Consider the following 21,627-nt stretch of genomic DNA (forward strand, 5'->3'; position numbering starts at 1 on the left):
GATAGATCTGCATCACAATCACTGAGTCGGCGCTTTAGATCTCAGTTCCGGACTCCGCCCTCGTGGTTACTGATTCAGTTGGTCTAGAGTGGAACCAAGAATTTGCATCTTCAATAATTTCCCAGGAAATGCTGGTCTTTGCAAACCACTTGTGGAGAGTTTATCTGATGACTGTGTGCAGGATAGTTTAGGAAGGGAGAGACTAGAGATGGAGACATCAGCCAGACAGCATTATTCCATCCAGGTAAAGAGGGAGGGAGGCCGGGCGCGGTGGCTCACGCCTGTAATCCCAGCACTTTGGGAGGCCAAGGCGGGTGGATCACGAAGTCAGGAGATCGAGACCATCGTGGCTAACACAGTGAAACCCTGTCTCTACTAAAAATGCAAAAAATTAGCCGGATGTGGCGGTGGGCGCCTGTAGTCCCAGCTACTTGGGAGGCTGAGGCAGGAGAATGGCGTGAACCTGGGAGGCAGAGCTTGCAGTGAGCCGAGATCGCGCCACTGCACTCCAGCCTGGGCGACTGAGTGAGACTCCGTCTGGGAAAAAAAAAAAAAAAAAAAAAGAGGGAGGGACAGGCCCCATCACTGTATAACTGACAAAATTGCTTTCATGAATTATTAAAGCAATATAAAACTGGGAGGCTGAGGCAGGAGAATGGCGTGAACCCGGGAGGCGGAGCTTGCAGTGAGCTGAGATCGGGCCACTGCACTCCAGCCTGGGCGACAGAGCGAGACTCCGTCTCAAAAAAAAAAAAATAAATAAATAAAGCAATATAAAACCAAAAATGAATTTCTGTTAATATGATAGAAATTAATATGATTTGAATTAGTTCAAAGTTATGTATTAAGTAAAGGGGTAACTTCCTTTCAAATGATGTGAAAGGATGTCTTTTATTTCTTCTGATACTGAACTGGCTTAGGAAAACAGACCTAAACTAGGAAGGTGTATAAATGTGAGGCTATTCATTTTAATATTAGAAACTGTATATAGAGATAAAAACTTTGAGCTTATAGTCTAGGATTTGATGAGATGACAAAAGGGCATCTAATCAAGTCTACTGCTCTCAGGAAAAATTCATTCCAAAGTCTATTAAGTTGTATATTTTATTTATTAAAACTATGAAGGTGAGACTCTAGGAGAGGTATGGGCAGGGTTAGGGGCTCTGGAAAGTTCAAATACAAGTCCAGACGTTTAGAGTTGAGATGAAAAATGTGTATTCAATGTTATTCTAAACTCTTGCTGTTATTCATACTAATCTACATCTAATAACTTACCAAGGCAATATTTTCCTTTTATTTTTCCTAGAGATTTATCCTGCAATAAAATACAGTCTATTGAAAGACGTACATTTGAACCACTACCATTTTTGCAGTTTATGTAAGTTACAAATGTAACTTTATTACATTTGGAATTTTTATAAAACTTAATTATAAACCTCTTTACTATTCATTTTGAAATATGATTAAAATTTGACCAGTAGAAAGGTACTAAAATTATAGAGCAAATCCTTTTTGTCTCTAGCAAGGATTCTTGTGAGAATTATTACACAGATCTTAGTGAATCATCAGAGAGCAGTGGTTCTCAGCTGATGTGATTTTGTACTCAGGTGGCATTTGGTAATGTCCAGAGACAGTTTTGGTTGACAAAACTGTGGGTGTGCTCCTGGCATCTGGTGGGCAGAGGTCAGAGATGCTGCTAAACATCCTCCAAAGTATAAGACTAAACATCCTCCAAAGTATAACACAGACCCCCATGGGAAAGTTATAGAGTCCAAAATGTTGATGGTACTGAAGTTGTGAAATCCTGTTCTAGAGAACTAAAGATCACTTCACACAGGTATTTACTGAGCATTCACTGTTTTGTAGCTAATGCACCACATGTGCAATGCTAAAGTATAAATCATAAGCCAGTATCTTCCACAGTGAGATTTCCTTAGTGCATACAGGAAGGATTGAGGTTATGTTCCATCCTATGTAAATTAGAATCACAGCAAATGATAAATGTTCTGAAATAATTTTTTTTTCCTTTGGCTTATGCCTTTTTTTGTAGAAATCTTGGTTGCAATTTACTCACAGAACTGAGCTTTGGAACATTTCAGGCCTGGCACGGAATGCAGTTTTTACACAAGTTGTAAGTGAAATAGAAGATGAATACAAGTAACCAACTATATTGTATAAAAACTCATACAATTATTGGTTAGCTGGGTATAAGCCCATTATGAACTCTGAAAAGTGTGTCTTAAGATCCATTTGTTTTTCTCAAATGGGGAAACTAAGATACAAAGAGGCCTAGAGACTTACATAGTTTATATATGACTTGCTCTGCTTCTCCTAGTTCTGACCTATGGCATGGTCAAGAAAAGGCATCAAAGAAGTGACCCTCAAATTAGCCTTGTTGCTGGGCGGGGTGGCTCAGGCCTGTAATCCCAGAGCTTTGGGAGCCGAGGCGGGCGGATCGCCTGAGGTCAGGAATTCAACACCAGCCTGGCCAACATAGTGAATCCCCATCCCTACTAAAAATACAAAAAAATTAGCTGGGCATAGTGGTGCAGTTTTTTGCTCCCTGGAGGGCTTTGTGTAAGCTTCCTTCCTTGCAGCTAAATGTTGCAGACATTTAAGCAGTTAAAAACTCTGCATATGAGCAGGAATCAAAGTTAAATCCAAAGTGTAGGGCCGGGTGTGGTGGCTTATGCCCTCCACCAGAGAACAGGCTCATTAGGTCCCTCCACCAAGAGTATTTAGGTAGCATCAATACAAATGGCTTAAACTCACCACCTTTACTAAGCACTTTATATACTGTGAGGCCCTCATAAGAATCTGGTGGCCGGGAGCGGTGACTGATGCCTGTAATTCCACCACTTCTGAAGGCTGAGGTGGGTGGATCACTTGAAGGCAAGAGTTCAAGACCAGCCTGACCATCATGGTGAAACCCCGTCTCTACTAAAAATACAAAAATTAACTGGGCATGGTGGCGGCCACATGTAATCCCAGTACTCAGGAGACTGAGGCAGGAGAATCACTTGAACCCAGGAGGTGGAGGTTGCAGTGAGCCAAGGTCATGCCATTGCACTTAAGCCTGGGTGACAGAGCAAGACTCTGGCAGAGATGGGATTTTACCATGTTGGTCAGGCTGGTCTGGAACTCCTGACCTCAGATGATCTGCCCACCTCGGCCTCCCAAAGTGCTGGGATTACAGGCATGAGCCACCAGGCCCAGACAGTAAATGGAAACTTTAACTCAAAAGAAAGAAGGAAGGGAGGACGGGAGGGAGGGAGGGAGGGAGGGAGGGGCGGAGGGAGGGAAGGGAAGGAGGGAGGGAAATGAAGAAAGAGAAAGACAGAAAAAGAGAGAGAGAAAGAAAGAAAGAAAAGAAAAGTTTTTAAAACCGTAAGGTTAAAGTAAACCCTTTTTCTTCATACAGATTAAGCACATGAGTTCAGATTACAGATTTGCTTCTTAATAGCTTAGTGACCTAGGACAAGTTGTGTAACCTCTCTGTGCCTCAGTTTCCTCATTTATAAAATAGGGCAATAATAATATCTACCACCTAAGATTATTGTGAGGATGAAATGTGAAATGCTGATCACAAGTACGTAGCAGCCTAATAGATACTCACTGTAATAATTACTATTTTTATAATTTCTGCAAAAGTACAGTGATGATTCTTGGGTTAACCTAAAGGGTGATTTTCTTTTATTTCTTCCTGTTTCTTTTCTTTTTCTTGCTCACTTTAAAGAATTAAAAAGAAAATAGATTCCCGCATTTTGCAATAAAAATTCATATCAAAATGAATTTATTCATTTTATTGACATGTAAACAAAATGTCATTTGTTTATTCAATAAACATTTATTAAATCCGTAGTAAATTTCAGACATCATGCCAGGCACAGGGATGACAATGACAATAAGATGTGGTCTCTGCCCACAAGGAGCTGATAGTCCAGGAGACTGACAAGTAGACAGGTGATTACATGCAGTGTAACAAAGGCTGTGATGTCATACAAGAAGACAAGTGGGAGTATGTGATGGGAGTATGGTTTTGACCCGTTCCTTCTCTTAGATTTATCCCTTTTTCTTTGGCTATAAAGCAAAAGAATTGGTCTTATTTTTTTTCCTTAACTGTGCAAATTAAACCATAAATTTGAAAAACTTTATAAAGATAAAAGGCAAGCAGTCAGGTACAGTGGCTCATGCCTGTAATCCTAACACATTGGTAGGCCGAGGAGGGTGGATCACCTGAGGTTAGGAGTCAAGACCATTCTGTCCAACATGATGAAACCCCGTCTTTACTAAAAATACAAAAATTAGTTGAGTGTGGTGGCGGGCACCTGTAATCCCAGCTACTCAGGAGGCTGAGGCAGGAGAATTGCTTGAACCTAGGAGGTGGAGGTTGCAGTGAGCTGAGATGGAGCCATTGCTGTCCAGCCTGGGCTACAGAGCAATACTCCATCTCAAAAAAAAAACAAAAACAAAAAACAAGAAAAAAAAATAAAGAGCAAGTTGAATTATGGACGAGCAACTTGAATTATGGAGGACACTAGAAATAGTATTTCCTACAGAGTCAGGGCTTCCTACCAACATAGTCACTTCTAGGGTTTTTGACCTGAAAAGTTCTGTGGCATATTTTTTCTTTGCTATCCACTTTTCGTGTGTGTGTGTGTGTGTTTTTTTTTTTTTTTCTATTTCTTCACCTCTTTCTCTCCTCTACTTTATCTTCTAGAGACCTAGGTAGTTCCCAAAGGAATAGTGCTTTACGAAGTCTAATGGTGATTTATTAGGTAAAAACAGAATTTTTTTTTTTTTTTACCTATAAGTTCCATACCAAAATATGAATGTAAACTTTTTATCCAGTTTCACACATTGAAAATGCAGGCAATTTTAATTTCATTGCATTTTTCAGAATTCTCAATCGCAATCCTCTGACAGCTGTTGAAGATCCATATCTCTTTGAACTGCCGGCATTAAAATATTTGTAAGTACTATAGTACTCTCGAGTCATGAGATGATTTATGCTTTTTAAATTTGTCATCAAAGATTAAGTATTTTGCATTTAGGCGAAAATGTCGTAATTTAAATTTTAACTGAGTTATTGAAAAAAGTTATTGGCAAAGAAAAAGATTAAGAAAGGATGTGTAATGGTCAAGACAGCCAGCAGGGAAAGAGAACAGTGTTGAAGAGCCCGTATAGATTTGGAACATGTAGACACATGGAGGAATATTACTTAACCAAGAAAGCAAAGAGGAATAGGTGTTCATTATTCTAAAAATGAAAGTGAATGCAATATGAAAATGAGAAGATAATGGTAAAAAAAAAAAGGTGTAAGTTCTACTCTTGAATATCATTAATTTGATGACGCAAATCAACTTAAATTTCTTTAATAAGAGCTCCCTGGAATTCAACAGCAAAGAAACTCTTGAGGTGGCTTGTTGTATAGAGAAGCCAAAATTGAAGTAATCACATGTCCTTGAAATACCTTTTTAAGTACAGAATTTTTTATTGGAGTTCATATCATGAATGTTTCGGCTTTCTTCTTCAGAGACATGGGAACAACGCAAGTTCCACTTGCAACACTTAAGAACATTCTCACGATGACTGTTGAATTGGAAAAACTGTAAGTTATTTTTTTCTTAGATTTATATTTACTTAGTTGGTTTTTTAGGTTTGTTTTATTTTCTTAAGTCAGGTTTATTGAGATATAATTTTCACATAATATTCACCCTTTATAAGTGTATAGTGTATATACATTTGAAAATGTATAGTTACATAAGCACCACCACGTTCCCAGTACAAAGCATTTCTGTCACCTCAAAAAGGCCCCTCCTGTCCCTTTGTAGGCAATCCCCTCCTCCCACCATCAGCCCCCGGTAACTACTAATCTGATTTCTGTTCCTATACTTTTGCCTTTTTCAGAATGTCTTATAAATGAAATCAGGTAGCATGTAGCCTCTTGGGTTTGACTTCTTAAGATTAACCTTGAGAATTTATTCCAGTTACAGAGATTGTTTATATTTCTCTGAAACTGCCCCCAATAAGCCATAACAACAAATTAATCAATTGTCTTGGTTATCTCTTTTGCCCAAATTTACATTTTGAAAAAAATTCAAACATGCCAGAAAGATGAAAGAATAGTACAGAATCCAATTGAAGATCAGGCAGTGCATGTCATGTCTTCGTTTCCTTTCATCTAAAACATTCCTCTACTTTTTTTGATCTTTCATGACATTGGCATTTTTTGAGTCAAAGATAGTTGTCTTGTAAATTGTCCCACAATCTGGATTTGTCTGTTTTTGCATGAGATTCAAGTTAAGTATTTTTGGGAAGAATACTGCATAGGTGATGTATCCTTCCTGCCTCGTGACTGCAGATGGCTCATAATGCTAAGTCTGATCACTTGTTTAAGATGATCTTCCAGATCTCTCCATTGTAGTTATTTTGCTGGGTGTGGTGGCTCACACTTGTAATCCCAGCACTTTGGAAGGCCGAGACAGGCAGATCACTTGAGTCCAGTTTTAGACCAGCCTGAACAACAAGGTGAAACCCTGTCTCTACTAAAAATAAAAAAAATGAATAAAAATAAAAATTAAAAATTAATTAGCTGGGGTGGTGGTGCAAGCCTATAGTCCCATCTGCTTGGGGGGCTGAATTTGGAGGGTCAGTTGAGTCCAGGGGGGTCAAGGCTGCAGTGAGCTATGATTTTGCCACTGTACTTCAGCCTAGGTGACAGAATGAGACCTTGTCTCATAAAAAAATAAAAAATAATTTTTCCCTTTGGTAATTAATAAAAAATGTGTGGGGTGGTACTTTGAGATCAGTGAAGATCCTGTTCTCAGATGTCTTTTCACCCAAATGTGCATCAGTGATAATCCTTGTCTGAATCAATTTTTATTACATTGGTGGTTGCAAGGTGACACTTTTAAAAATTCTGTCATTCCTTCTACATTTATTAGCTAGCATTATTTCATTAAAGAACAACTCCTCCTCGTTTTTAATATCAGTCTTCATGGATTTTTTATATATTATGTTGTAACTTATTGTTGTTACTCTTTTGAATCCTCAAATTGTGCAGATTTGGCCAGTGCTATCTCCATTATTTTTTTAACCCCATAATCGAGGTTAAACTGAGCTATTTTTAATGCCCAGAGTAATTTATAATATTTCTCACTCCCAACAGGAATTGAGAAAGGGCCTCCAGAATTGGGGGCTTATTCAGACTCTTCTTAGAAGTCTACCTTCTTCCTGTGTACGTTCAGCCCAAAGTGAGACTTTGGAGTTGGGAAGAAATACTTCTGAATTAAACTACTGATCAGTGTCACCCAATTCTAATCCCAACCACCTTTATTCTAGGCATACCATACTCACTGCCATGCTTACCCTTTGGTTGGGCACCTCTGTCCTCCTTCCTATTGGCCTTCTAGTTCCTACCCAACTGTTCAGTCCACAGGCCTCAATAACACCTTTTTGCCCAGCCCTGTGGTAGTGTTGGCCTGCCTCTTTACCTTCTCAAGTAACTGCTTTACCACTAATTTATTGTTTTGTGTTTTCATCTGTAGGATCTTACCTAGCCGTATGGCCTGCTGCCTCTGCCAATTTAAAAACAGCATTGAGGCTGTGTGCAAGACAGTCAAGCTGCATTGCAACAGTGCATGTCTGACAAACACCATACATTGTCGTGAGTCCAAATTGCCTGGTGATCGTTATATTATTTTAAGTATTTGTTTTTAAATTTTTTATTTTTAATTGATGATAAAAATTTAAGCTAATGATATAATTGATTTACTCATTCAGATTTAAAGTCCCTCAACTTGTGAACTCCTCCCTTGCTGGGAGTTAGGTTCTCAGTTATTATTACAAAATTTAATAATGGAACTGTTCCCTTTGCATAAAGGACCAAGAGAAAGGAATGGGAAGACTAGGGAATAACATTAACATCCACACACTGTGTACTGTGCTCTCTGCTTGGTGCTTTGCCCCCAGTGATAATTTCTTCATATAGTGCAATGTACTGTGTAAGCTGGTTTTATATGCATGAGGTCTCAAGTACTCTTTGCATTTTAGGACAGATGTAGATCTGGTTTTGTTTTTGTTTATGCAATTTTATAAGAGTACAGGTGATGCTGTTTTATTTGAAGCCGGAGAGCTTCTGGTTCCATAACCAGAAATTGCTACCTGGCTCTTCTAATGAAATGGAGGGCTTTTCCATGCTTAGACCATCGAACGCTGAACTTGCTCTGAATTCAAACCTTTCCATTCACAGAACAAATACGCAAGTGCTTCAAGAGTTTTTCTGTAGATTAGGTTTATTAGCACCAACTTCATGACTTCTAAAATGTGACTTCCCTCATGTACAGATAGCTTGAAAACTGGTATCTACCAGTAATATGGGGTGGATAATTAATAATGCTTGGCTACTTATATGAAGACAATGTTGCTTATTTTTCAGAATTTTTTTTTAAACCAATTAAACTATTCCCTTCTCCCCAGGAGGTGGGCAGAAAAGCATTGGTAATCTCCTTTTACGATGAGGAAAAACAAGATCAGAGGTGCTAAGTGCTGTACCTTGTGCCAGGTCTTCTGTCCCAATTCTGGGTTCTCCCCAAGCCCGTGTTTCTCCTTTCTCACAATCTTTACTTCTTCCTCTGACCCTCAGCACCACCCAAAATACTTTTAATTCTGGAAAAGAAAGCCAGCTGCACACGGACACACTTGACCTTCATGCATTCAGAAGCTTTGGATGGTTCCCCATCCAGAATATTAGAGATGAAATGAAAGCAAAGTAGGCATCTGACAAAAGTTGCTTTTTCCCTTCTGCATTTTGGGACCTCAAGTAATGTTTATCCAGAAACTGCTGTCATACCATAGATTCATTGTATATTTAACAACATAGGCATACCATCTGGCAAATTAAAAATCTCTTAACCTACACCCTGGATCATTGCCCACATTTAAGAAAAGAACTAGGGTGGACACAGTGTTTTTTCCATGTCGCGTCTTCTGTGATGGGGCTGCGATATGTGGGAGCAGAGAATGGGGTGGGTGGGTGGAGCGTGTGCCAGATGAGAATCTATCAGCAATAGGAGGGGCTCTCCAAGTTAGCATCTCCACCCTGCTCCTCTCAGAGGACCGCCTTCCATTGCATTCAGCTGTGATGGTAGCAAGAACACGGGTACACTGAGGACAAGGAGAAAGGGAGCCTTGTGCTCTCTCTCTGCATGTGAGGCAGGACAGCACAGGGTACGGAGCAGTCTGCAGAGAAGCCAGCTCATCAGGGAAGCACTTGTCTTCCACTTTGGGCTTTGACTGAGCACTGGGCAACTGGCCCCTGGGGATCAACGGAATAATCCTAAGCAGAGTTACTCTGTGTCACACTATGGAATGTTCCAAGTAGGTGACCATGTTTTCAAAAGATGTCTTTTCCTCCTCTTGTTGTTGCCGTTTCATAGGTTTAGGATTGGGTGTGTGTTTCTCCTCTCTGAATGGCACTCGAATGTTTGCTGATTCCTACTCCGTGTGACTGGGGAGTACAGCTGTGGACTGATGCATGCCGTCCCATCATCTTTCATGATCAAAACAGTCTCTTCTTTTTTCACAGCTGAAGAACTGTCTGTAGGGAATCCAGAAGGAGCGTTCATGAAGGTGTTACAAGCCCGGAAGAAGCACACGAGCACTGAGCTGACTATTGAGCCGGAGGTGCCCTCAGACAGGAGTGGCATCAACTTCTCTGGCTTTGGGAGTGAGCAGCTAGACACCAATGACGAGAATGAAGTTATCAGTGCACTAAGTTACATCTTGCCTTATTTCTCAGCAGGAAATCTAGATGCGGAATCAATATTGTTACCGTTCACTAAACTGCTTTTTGCAAATATGCAAGATCGCGATAGGCCCCTGAGTATTTTGAAAAACAATACAAACAGCCCTTCTCTTCAACCTGCATCCAACAACTCAACTTATGAAAATAAATTGAGAAAGCTATATTTGCTAGAAAAGATACTAGATGCGGAAAAACAAGAAAAAATCAATGAAGTTAAAAGGGACGAAAAAACTGCCATGCTTATGCAGTCCAGCCTTCTAGGTAACAAATTTAAACGCCAATTATTTGAAAAGAAATTAGAAACTGTCCAACCACAGGAAAACAGCCTGGCAAAGATTCCAAGTGTAGGCAACAACCTGCAGAGAGTGAACAGAGTCCTCACGGGCCCAAGGAGCATCCAGAAAAGGCACTTCAAAGAGGTGGGAAAGCAGAGCACCAGGAGGGAAGAGGGTGCGCAGGCATTTGTGGAGAGCGCTGCCCAAGAAAAAAGGCTCGGGAGCCCGGTCTCAAGGGAGCTGGAACAGCCTCATATAGAGCAGGGGCGTGAGAAGTTAGTGGGAAACACCGTCTACACCAAGCCTTCATTCACCCAAGAGCGTAAGGCGGCAGTCTCCTCTGTGCTGAAACCCTTCTCCATGGGCGAGCCTTCTGCCTCCACCCCTGCAAAAGCCCTACCTGAGGTCAGAGACAGATCGAAAGACTTAACCCACGCCATTTTCATTTTAGAAAATGCAAAGGCTAGAGTTAAAACAATGAAAGCTGCTAAACCTTCCAGAAAAAACTACCGCTTTCATAAAACTGGCTCCCGTGTGGCCCACAGAACACCCAAGGCCAAAATGATTAGGAAGTTGAGAAAGGAAGGTTATCTCGATAGACTGATGCTCGCAAACAGGCCGCTGTTGTCTGCAGCGAAGAGCCTCATAAATTCACAAGGGGCTTTTTCATCCTTAGGAGACCTGAGTCTTCAACAAAACCCTTTTCTGGAAGTATTTGCTCCTTCAGAACGTTTTATAGAAAACACTAATGTAAAAGACACAGCTGCAAGAAATGCCTTTGAAGAAAACGTTTTTATGGAAAACACTACTATGCCAGAAGGTACCATCTCTGAAAACACAACCTACAATCCTCCTCCTGAGGCAGATTCCGCTGGGACTGCATTCAACTTAGGGCCAACTGGTAAACAAACTGAGACAAAATGGGAATACAACAACGTGGGCACTGACCTGTCCCCCGAGCCCAAAAGCTTCAATTACCCGTTGTCCTCATCCCCAGGTGATCAGTTTGAAATTCAGCTAACCGAGCAGCTACGGTCCCTCATCCCCAGCGAGGATGTGAGAAGGTTCATTTCTCATGTTATCTGGACCTTGAAGACGGACTGCTCTGACACCCGTGTGCAACTGACCTGTGCCAAGCTCATCTCCAGGACAGGCCTCCTGATGAAGCTTCTCAGTGAGCAGCAGGAAGTAAAGGCGTCCAAGGCAGAATGGGATACGGAACAGTGGAAAACTGAGAACTATATTAATGAGAGCATGGAAGCCCAGAGTGAACAGAAAGAGCAGAGGTTGAGTGAGGTGAGGACCACACAGAAACATGAGACCCAGATTTCCCATCATCTAGCATATGCCAGGAAAGTGCCCACACAGGAGAACCCGGGACGCCCAGGCCATAGCTTGTCTTGGTCATGTAACTTTGGCCATGACAGTGATCTCCCACTTGACTTATTTGGAGAGTGAAATAGATTAGTGCACAAGATGAACTGTAGGCCGGGGGTGGTAGCTCACATCTGTAATCCCAGCACTTTGGTAGGCCAAGGTGGGTGGATCACTTGAGGTCAGGAGTTTCAGACCAGCTTGGCCAACATAATGAAACCCTGTTGCCATAAAAAATACAAAAATTAGCTGGGTATGGTGACACATGCCTGTCCCAGCTACTTGGGAGGCTAAGGTCGGAGGATCACCTCAGCCTAGGGAGGTCAAGTCTGTAGTAAACTGTGATCACAACAGTGTACTATAACCTGGGTGACAGTGAGATCTTGTCTTTATTTTGTTGAGACAAAAATAAATAAGAACCTGTAAGCTACTCACCTGGAATACTGGGGTTTTGAAAAGTTAGTTTTCATTCTGGTTTTTTTTTTTTAATTAATCTTTCCTTTTTTTTTCAGCTCACAAAAGAAGTTCCAGGATATGGCTATAACAACAAACTCATCTTGGCAATATGTGTGACTGTAACACTGATTATTTTGATTACAATTTTCTGCCTCATTGAGGTAAGGACAATAATTAATTCAGGTTTTCAGAATGCAGTCCTGTCTTTGTGTGGATTCAGAGCTCACAAACTCAAAACCAAAGCTGCTTTCCCACCTGCTGCTACTTGACATTCTTCTTCAGTTGTTTAAGGTTGAGATATGCTTTGTTCTTTTACTGTAGTGTATATTCCAGGGTTTTTAAAGGATCCTCACTTCCAGGAGAGCTCTGTGAATTGAAAACAAGTGAATCCCGCTAGATTATTTTAAGAAGTTAAGTTGATATAATAGCAAAATTTCTCCCTCCCAAAATGATGTCAACAACTAGATGTACTCACCAAGTCACCCTTACTCTGCCACTAATTTATTTCCTTGTTGCTGAAATGATGAGAGACATATAATCTCCACCTCACGGAGTTGTCGTCACCCTGGAGAGGAAGGAGACAGCCAATAGAGAGAAGTATTGTCTTGTAGACTTACTAGGTTCACACAGTATCATCCTTCTCCAGTGTGTAAGGCATTGTCTAAATAGGTCCAGTTAAAGCGCTACAGGGTAGCCATCTTTTAAAAAAATTGTTGGCCACATTTTTAAGTTCTCAGGGGAGGGGGAATGTCTCATACTCGAGCCCTCCTGAGCCTAGGCCCTCTGTGAGATGTGTCACCATTTCTTGGAGACCATGTGAGACATTCCCCCTCGGATCAGAGATGCTCAACCTGCATCAACATATCTAAAGCCTACATCTGGCTACTCTGGGGCAAGTCCTGTTCACAGTGCCCATTCCTGGAGCTTGCCTCTATTTGCCTTTTGTTCGATTACATGATGTATTACTTTTCCCAACAGGCCAGTGCTAGCATATTGGAAGTGATTTAATAAGCTGGCACCCTTGACGCTATGCTACCAGTCCAACCTTATTTGTCTCATTTACCATTTCCATTATTGTGGCAGCCCTCCATTCCAGCCAGAGCAGCCCCTTACCATACCCCAGTCACACCATCCGCATTTCTGCTTTTGTCTGTGCGTTTGTCCATCTAAAATGCCCTTATTTCACTCTGCCTGTGGGAGTCCCATGAATCTCTCCAAAGCCACTCAAGTTCATCTTCATGCTTGAAACCTTCCCTGACTATTCTGGCCCTCCTGAGCCTAGTCCCTTTGTGAGATTTGTCACCATATCTTGGACACCATATGAGAGGCTGAAGTGGGAGGATTGCTTGAGTCCGGAAGGTCGAGGATGCAGTGAGCTCTGGTCATACCACTGCACTCTAGCCTGGGCAACAGAGCGAGATCCTGTCTCAAAAACAGCCACCACCAAAAACTATCTTGGGATTTTAATAGGATTACATTAAATTTGTAGATTAATTTGAGAATTGATATCTGTACAACATTCTAGGAATGAGCTATCTCATGTCATGTGTTCATTTCTTGTTAATGTCTTTCAAAAGAGTTTTAGGGTTTCCATCATGTAGATCTTACACATCTTTTGTTACATAAAAGATCTTTGTATTTCTGTTCCTAAATACTTCATACATTTGCATTGCCATTGTAAATGGGATCTTTCTTCCATTTTCTAATTGGTGGTACATCTGAAAATATTTGAGATTTGTGTGCTGCTCTCTTGATTTTGTTTCTAGCCATCGTACTGAATCCTCATATTACTTCCACTAAAATCTTAGTTGATTCTCTTAGGCTTCTTTGGCTGTCTAACATTTATCATTTCATATACAAATAATGATAGTTTTGTCTCTTCCTTTTCAATACTTATATTCTTTCCTTTCCGTTTTCCTTTCCTTTCTTTTTTTTTTCTTTCTCAGGGCCTTGTTGTCACCCAGGCTGGAGAGCAATGGTGTGATCTAGCTAACTGTAACCTCAAACTCCTGGGCTTAAGGGATCCTCCTGCCTCAGCTTCCAGAGTTGCTGGGACTACAGGCAGGCAGCTAATTTAAAAAAAAAATTGTTTTTAATGTTGCCCCAGGCTGGTTTTCCAGCCACTTTAGAGGAAGGACTCGGGTTTCCTTTTTTTTTCTCCTACTTTTAAGAGTTTTTTTTTATGAGGAATTGTCCGTTGAATGTTAGCTAAAACAGTCAATAGAATGTATTAAGTGCCAGCTACACGCAAGACCCTAAGTTAGATACAGTCAGCCCTCTTCATCAGCAGGTCGACATCTTCAGATTCAACTGGATGAGGCTGAATACTTGAAAAAAGAAACGAAAATACAAATAGAAAGTATAACAACTCTCACCATTGTACAATATCGATACATTTTATTAGTGATGACTTAAAGTACATGGGACCAGGCATGGCGATTCACACTTGTAATCCCAACACTTTGGGAGCCCAACCTGGGCAGCATAGTGAGACCTTGTCTTTACTAAAAATAAAAATAAAAATAAAAAATTGGCCAGGTGTGGTGGTATGCACCTGTAGTCCCAGCTACTCAAGAGGCTGAGGTGGGCACATCACTGGAGCGCAGGAGGTTGAGGCTGCAGTGAGCTGTGATTGTGACACTGCACTCCAGCCTGAGCGACAGAGGGTGATCCTATCTCTAAGTAAGTGAATAAAGGATTTGGGGGGATGTGTGTTAGTTATATGCAAATACTGCATCATTATATATAAGGGATTGAGCATCCACAGATTCTGGTATGGTGTGGGGGCGGTATCCTAGAACCAGTCCCCCGCAAGATAGCAAGGATGACTGAACTGTGGAAGAATCAAGGCTCTGTTGAACAGCATACAATTCCTGTCTTCAAAAAAGTTATCTCATCAGGTAGATGAGACTTATAATGAATAAAAGGAATGAATACAGATTTGGAGATAGTGGTTGTTGTGATGGATAATCTTAATTGTGTTTTCTTCCAAAACAGATTCATTCGAAGAAGAGAAGGGCATCAAAGGAAGATAACTTGAGCCCAAGCTAAGTCGTCTGGATGGCCTGGAGCCATGTTTGAAAAATTTTATTGTTAAGTATTGTTTTTTACTGATTAAATCAATGATAACATTCTTTACTTTGTGGTTGTGTTACTCAAAACAAGGATTTTTAACAATGATAAAAATAAAGCTTGTTAGATCATTTTTAATGTAATAAATTGCTTCCTGAAGATTTGATTAAAGAGAAAACTAGGCCAATCTAAGCAGAGTCCAAATGAAGTAGAAGGTCCATAGAGAACAGGGGAAAAAAGGAAGTTGTGGAACCACAGATACAGTAAAAGGAAAAAATTGGCCGGGTACAATGGCTCACACCTATAATCCCAGCACGTTGGGAGGCTGAGGTGGGTGGATCGCTGGAGCCCAGGAGTTAGGGCAACATGACAAAACTCCCATCTCTACAAAAAAAAAAAAAAAAAAGGGCAACATGACAAAACCCTCATCTCTACAAAAAATACACAAACAAAAAACATTAGCCAGGCATGGTGGTGGGCACCTGTAGTCCTAGCTACTTGGTAGGCTGAGTTGGGAGTATCGCTTGAACTTGGGAGGTGGAGGATGCAGTGAGCTGAGATTGAGCCGTTGCACCCCAACCTGGGTGACAGGGTGAAAGAGTGAGACCCTGTCTTTAATAAAAAAGAAGAAGAAAGAAAATAAAAGAAATTTACTTAATTAATCTATTTTTGTGACAAGGTCTGTTTCTGTCTCCCAAGCTGAAGTACAATGGCATAATTACAGCTCACTGCAGCCTCAAACTTCTGGGCTCAAGGCATCCTCCTGCCTTAAAGGACTCCCAAAGTGTAGAGATTACAGGAATAAGCCACTGTGAAACTATATATATATATATATATATATATAAATATATATATATTTTTTAAACAAAGTTTGGCTCTGTCACCCAGGCTGGAGTGCCGTGGTACAATCTCAGCTCACTGCAACCTCTGCCTTCTGGGCTCAAGTGATCCTCCTGCCTCAGCTTCTCAAGTAGCTGAACTACAGGCACATGCCAACGTGCCTGGCTAATTTTTGTATTTTTTGTAATGAAAGGGTCTTGATATGTTGCCCAGGCTGGTCTTGAACTCCTGGACTCAAGTGATCCTCCTACCTCAGCCTCCCAAAGTGCTGGGATTGCAGGCATCAGCTACCACACCTGGTTGTCTCTAACCACTTTTAAGTGTACAATTCAGTGGTGTTAAGAACATTCATATTGTTGTACAACAAATCTCCAGAACTTTTTCATCTTCCCAAATTGAAACTCTGGACCTATTTAAACACTAACTCCCCATTCTCTCCTCCCAGCCCACGGTAACTGCCCTTCTACTTTCTGTTTCTATGAATCTGACCACTCTGAGTACCTCACGTGAGTGGAATCACACAGTATTTCTCCTTTGGTGACGGGCTTATTTCTCTTGGCATAACGCCCTCAAGGGTTCTCCATGTTGTAACGCGTCAGAATTTCCTTCCTTTCAAGGCTGAAGAATACATCCGTTGTATGGATCAATCACATTTGCGTTCTCCATTCATCAGTTAATGCACATGTAGGTTGTTTGCACCTTTTGATCATTGAGAATAATGCTGCTGTATACATATGTGCATGTGTTTCTGTATGACCATTTGTTTGCAATTCTTCTGACTATATATGTATGAAGAGAATTACTGGGTCATGTAGTAGCTCTAAGTTTAACTTTTTGAGTAACTGCCAAAGCATTTTCCATAGTGCTACATGGTTTTACATTCTCGCTAACAATATATAATGGTTCCAGTTTCCCCAAATCCTCCCCAACACTTTTTATTTTTTTTAAACAAATACAGCCATGCTGGTGAATGAGAAGTGACATCTCTTTGTAGTTTGGGTTTTAATTTTACAATATTTTAATTTTTAAAATCAAAAGAATATACTTGGCCTGAGGTGGTGGCTCACGCCTGTAATCCCAGCATTTTGGGGGGCCAAGTTCAAGACCAGCCTGCCCAACATGGTGAAACCCCATCTCTACTAAAAATATGAAAATTAGCCAGGTATGGTGACAGGTGCCTGTAATCCCGGCTACTCAGGAGGCTGAAACAGGAGAATCACTTGACCCGGGAGGTGGAGGTTGCCATGAGTTGGAATCGAGCCATTGAACTCCATCCTGAGAGGAGACGCTGGCTAAAAAAAAAAAATATATATATATATATAAAAATACATACACACTAATTATTTTCTTGTATAATAAAATTATTTTACAAAAGAAGTCCATTAGTAACACACACTTGCACGCAAAGCACAAGACACATCTAAGGGCCAGGAGTAGTGGCTCACGCCTGTAATCCTAGCACATTGGGAGGCCGAGGCAGTCAGGTCACTTGGGGTCAGGAGTTCGGGACCAGTCTGGTCAACGTAGTGAAACCCCGTCTCTACTAAAAATACAAAAATTAGCCAGGCATGCTGGTGGGCGCTTGTAATCCCAGCTGCTCGGGAGGGTGAGGCAGGAGAATCACTTGAGCTTGGGAGGTGGAGGTTGCAGTGAGTAGAGATTGCACCACTGCACTCCAGCCTGGGCGACAGAGTGAGACTCTTATCGTGAAAAAAAAAAAAAGGGGGGGGCATTCCCATTGCCCACGGTCCTCATCTTGCCATCTTTGTTGACTTTCCTTACCTGGTCCGTGGAGGCATATACACATATTCACATTTGCCACCCTTGGTGCTCAACCAAAGTATATTGAATACATTTATTTGACAATTAGTGCTTGTATTTTTTCATTTCACATATGTGTTCTGTTTTCCTAACTAGATTGAAGTAAGCCGCCGTGCACGGTGGCTCACGCCTGTAATCCCAGCACTTTGGGAGGCAGAGGCAGGCGAATCACCTGAGGTCAGGAGTTCGAGACCAGCCTGGCCAACATGGTGAAACCCCATCTCTACTAAAAATACAAAAAAATTAGCCAGGCGTGGTGGTGCACGTCTGTAATCTCAGCTACTCAGGAGGCTGAGGCACAAGAATCACTTGACCACAGGAGGTGGAGATTGCAGTGAGCCAAGATCATGCCACTGAACTCCAGTCTAGGCAATAGACTGGGATGCCATCTCAAAAAAAAAAAAAAAATTCCTTGGCAGTTTAATATTAGATAAATTCCTTGGCAGTTTAATACTAGAAATGCAACTTGGCAACGTGAGCTAAGCTTTTACCTGAGAGTCATAATGTAAAAGAGAAAACTTTGTATTTTTGAAAAGGAAATTCAGGGCCGGGTGCGGTGGCTCACGCCTGTAATCCCAGCACTTTGGGAGGCTGAGGTGGGCGGGTCACTTGAGGTCAGGAGTTCGAGACCAGCCTGGCCAACATGGCAAAACCCCATCTCTACTAAAACTACAAGAATTCGCCAGGCATGCTGGTGGGAGCCTGTAATCCCAGCTACTCAGGAGGCTGAGGCATGAGAATTGCTTGAACTCAGGAGGTGAAGGTGGCAGTGAGCCGAGATTGCGCCACTGCACTCCAGCCTGGGTGACAGAGCAAGACTCAGTCTCAAAAGTATAAAATAAAATGAAAATAAAATAAATGATTGAATGAATTAAATGGATAAGCAGAGGAATCTCTGAACTAAATCTTGAAGAATGTCAAGTATAGTTCATGGAACTTACTGTATAACGACATTTGGATGCAAGACAATTTTTGGAAACTGCAAAGAGTTGCTTTTGAAGTAACTGAAAGCAAATAGTCTAAGTAGCTGAATGCCCCTCTCCCCACTCTTTTAAGTGAGAAAAAAATTTGCCATCTTGTGCAGTGTTTTGTTTTCCCTATTTCCCCCGTCTTGAGCAGGACTGGCACTAGGCATAAAATACCAAATTCTTCTCATTAGCTGCACCTACTTGTATTTTTTGAGAACTAATTGCTTAACTCATTGGATCACAAAGTTTTGTGTTTACATTATGACTCTCAGGTAAAAGCTTAGCTCACGTTGCCAAGTTGCATTTCTAGTATTAAACTGCCAAGGAATTTATCTAATATTAAACTGCCAAGGAATTTTTTTTTTTTTTTTTTGAGATGGAGTCCCAGTCTATTGCCTAGACTGGAGTGAAGTGGTGTGATCTCAGCTCACTGCAACCTTTGCCCCCAGGGTTCAAGCAATTCTCATGCCTCAGCCTCCCAAGTAGCTGGGATTACAGGCACCCGCCACCATGCCCGGCTAATTTTTGTATTTTTAGTAGAGATGGGGTTTCACTATGTTGGCCAGGCTGGTCCAAACTCCTGACCTCAAGTGATCCACCCGCCTCTGTCTCCCAAACTATTGGGATTACAGGTGTGAGCCACTGCACCCGACCATGTTAATTTAAGAATGAACTCTTGATTATTTTTTATTTTGGAAGATCTGCAAAAGTAGACGGGAAGCTCCTTAAAGAGACAAACTGTCTTCTTCCCTTTTGTGATGTGTTGTCAAAGGACTGGGTGACTTTTTTAGATTGGGAGGTGTGAAGAACCTCTTAGGAGGAAACAATAAGCTGATGTGAATGACAAAAAAGAGCCAGGCCTAGAGAGAGTAGGAGAAAAGAATATGCCAGGTGGAAGGAAGAGCAACTGCTCATTCAGGTGGAATAACCTCAGCAAGTTGAAGGAACAGGAAGAATATGAGTGTGGCAGAAGCAGAGTGGGAGAGAGAATGGTGGGAAGTCAGGTCTGAGAGAATATAGCTAGATCAGGCAGTGTTTTGTAAGCCAGTACTCACATCCACAGATATATGTGGATTTTATATCAAATGTCATTAAAGTCATTTAAATACATAGTCGATGACGTGCTTTTCATTTGTGTTTCTTTGGTGCTTAGAGACTTCAGGTTTGCTTTTACTCAGAGTTCTTGAAGTCACTATACTTGTATTAGTCATTCTGTTTTCAGATATGATAAGTGATTGTTACTACAGTACATACATTGTCTAGAGAACTTTACTTTTGATATCTAAATTGAAAAGGTCTTTTCCTTGTTAATTTTCAATAGACTGGCATCCGAATATTCTAGCCCTGGCAGACAGACCTCTTAGCTGCTTTGTTGATGAGAACACTCCAGTTAGTGGAACAAACGGTGCAACATGTGGACAGTCTTCAGATCCCAGGCTGGCAGAGAGGAGAGTCAGGTCACAACGACATAGACATTACATGAGCAGGACAAGTTTACATATTCTTCCATACCTACCAGAAGGCTATGGTATGACAACCGGCAAAGAAAAAATAAAACATGGTTTACTGATTTCAGCTTGCTGAGGAAATAATAACTTTGAAAAAAGTTATTAATCTGGGCTTAGGGATTCTGCATGAAAATAAATATAAAACCTCCCAACTTTAAAAAGTCTTTGAAGTGGTAGATAACTACCCAGCCAACAGTTTGACCTTGTGCTAGTCATTCAGCCTCAGCATTTGTATTCTTTTATCATGAAGTGAGATGACTAGTTTATAACAAAGGTAGTGTGAGAAGCATACGTACGAGATGAAGTGAGACTATTTTGTAAATAGGCACTGTCTAGAAAGGTAAGGTGGTATTGTCACTGATAACAGTAATCTGAAGTACAACTTACGATGTAATTTTTTAGACATATATTTAGAAATAATTTCAAAGGCATATTTCTGCTGATGCTCATATATTTGTACTGTCTATAATTTTGGATTATGTGAGTGGACTGTTGTAAATGATTGAGTCACTTCTGTGTTTGTATAAAATGATTACAATCTTATATAAATTCCTAGATTATAGAGTTTCATGTGGAAGATAACATGAGTCTTCTACTAATAGAATACAGAAGTTTCTAAATTAATACCAACTTGTGACTACTTGTATGTACTGTGAACTTGACTTCCTCTCCTTGCTTGCCAAAAGCTCACCAAGGTTACTTACATCCTTGTCCTCTTAACAGACTGTAGATAAACCACTTTAGATTGATGTTGACACCTAATGACCAACATCGGGAATTGCCACATGTAAGTTTTATTTTACTGAAGAATACTTTTAAAAACACTTCCGCAAATGCATGATTCTAATTTTATTTTTAAATGTATTTTAACTCTTTAATTTGAAAAAATTTGTCCATTAACTGTGCTGTGACTCAAAGGTTAACTTTTAGCACTATGATTAAATTATAGGCTTGAGATACAGAGAGACCTAGGTTCATATCCTGGCTTTGCCATGTAACACTGAGCACATTCTTTAACCTCTTTGAGCCTCAGTTTTATCCTCTATAGGGGAAAATAATAGCATCAACCATCTACGTTTGTTGCAAGAAATCAGGGATATTTAATCTCATGTGAAATGCTGGCACATTGTCTGGCACAGTAAATTTTAACTGTGATTATCAATGTTCAGACCTGAGAAGAAACTGTCTCCTGCCATTTCTCTTGGAGATTATAAGGCAAGCTCTTTAGAGTGGGAGTGGTTATACTTTTATAATATTTCTGTGATTTGAATTTAAAAAATTATACAACCAAAACATAAAAATAAAGTGGATACCAAGGCTGAAATTATTATAGCTGTCCTCTATAATAATATGATTTTATGTTTATCATTTTTAAAAGTTTAAAGTTTAAATTTATTGACTTTATAGGTTTATAAACAAATTAGATTTATACTAATAAATATTAGTAATAGTCTTATTTTATGTATTGAAGTTTCTCATTAGATTTAAAGAAAAGTGGTTCTGTC

At 40.6% G+C, this 21,627-nt stretch overlaps 1 protein-coding gene across 6 annotated transcripts in view; it reads left to right on the forward strand.

Moving 5' to 3' along the window:
• LOC105468206 (leucine-rich repeat-containing protein 37A3-like) overlaps positions 1–21,627 on the forward strand; it is a 78,944-nt gene that overhangs the window by 40,417 nt on the left and 16,900 nt on the right. For 4 of the 6 annotated variants that reach the window (XM_071083298.1, XM_071083294.1, XM_071083295.1 and 1 more), the window contains 9 exons: positions 1,307–1,378; positions 2,051–2,131; positions 4,901–4,972; positions 5,537–5,611; positions 7,551–7,669; positions 9,590–11,379; positions 11,970–12,074; positions 14,911–15,005; positions 20,846–20,909. In XM_071083298.1, coding sequence (XP_070939399.1) covers positions 1,307–1,378; positions 2,051–2,131; positions 4,901–4,972; positions 5,537–5,611; positions 7,551–7,669; positions 9,590–11,379; positions 11,970–12,074; positions 14,911–14,964 — 2,368 coding nt within the window. In that variant the 3' untranslated portion in view covers positions 14,965–15,005; positions 20,846–20,909. Of the gene's footprint in view, positions 1–1,306; positions 1,379–2,050; positions 2,132–4,900; positions 4,973–5,536; positions 5,612–7,550; positions 7,670–9,589; positions 11,380–11,969; positions 12,075–14,910; positions 15,394–20,845; positions 20,910–21,627 lie in introns of those variants that run through there. The other 2 variants (XM_071083296.1, XM_071083300.1) reach the window with 2 other exon arrangements.

Source organism: Macaca nemestrina, chromosome 17 (genome assembly GCF_043159975.1).
Source record: "Macaca nemestrina isolate mMacNem1 chromosome 17, mMacNem.hap1, whole genome shotgun sequence".
In the NCBI taxonomy this organism is placed as follows: Eukaryota; Metazoa; Chordata; class Mammalia; order Primates; family Cercopithecidae; genus Macaca; species Macaca nemestrina.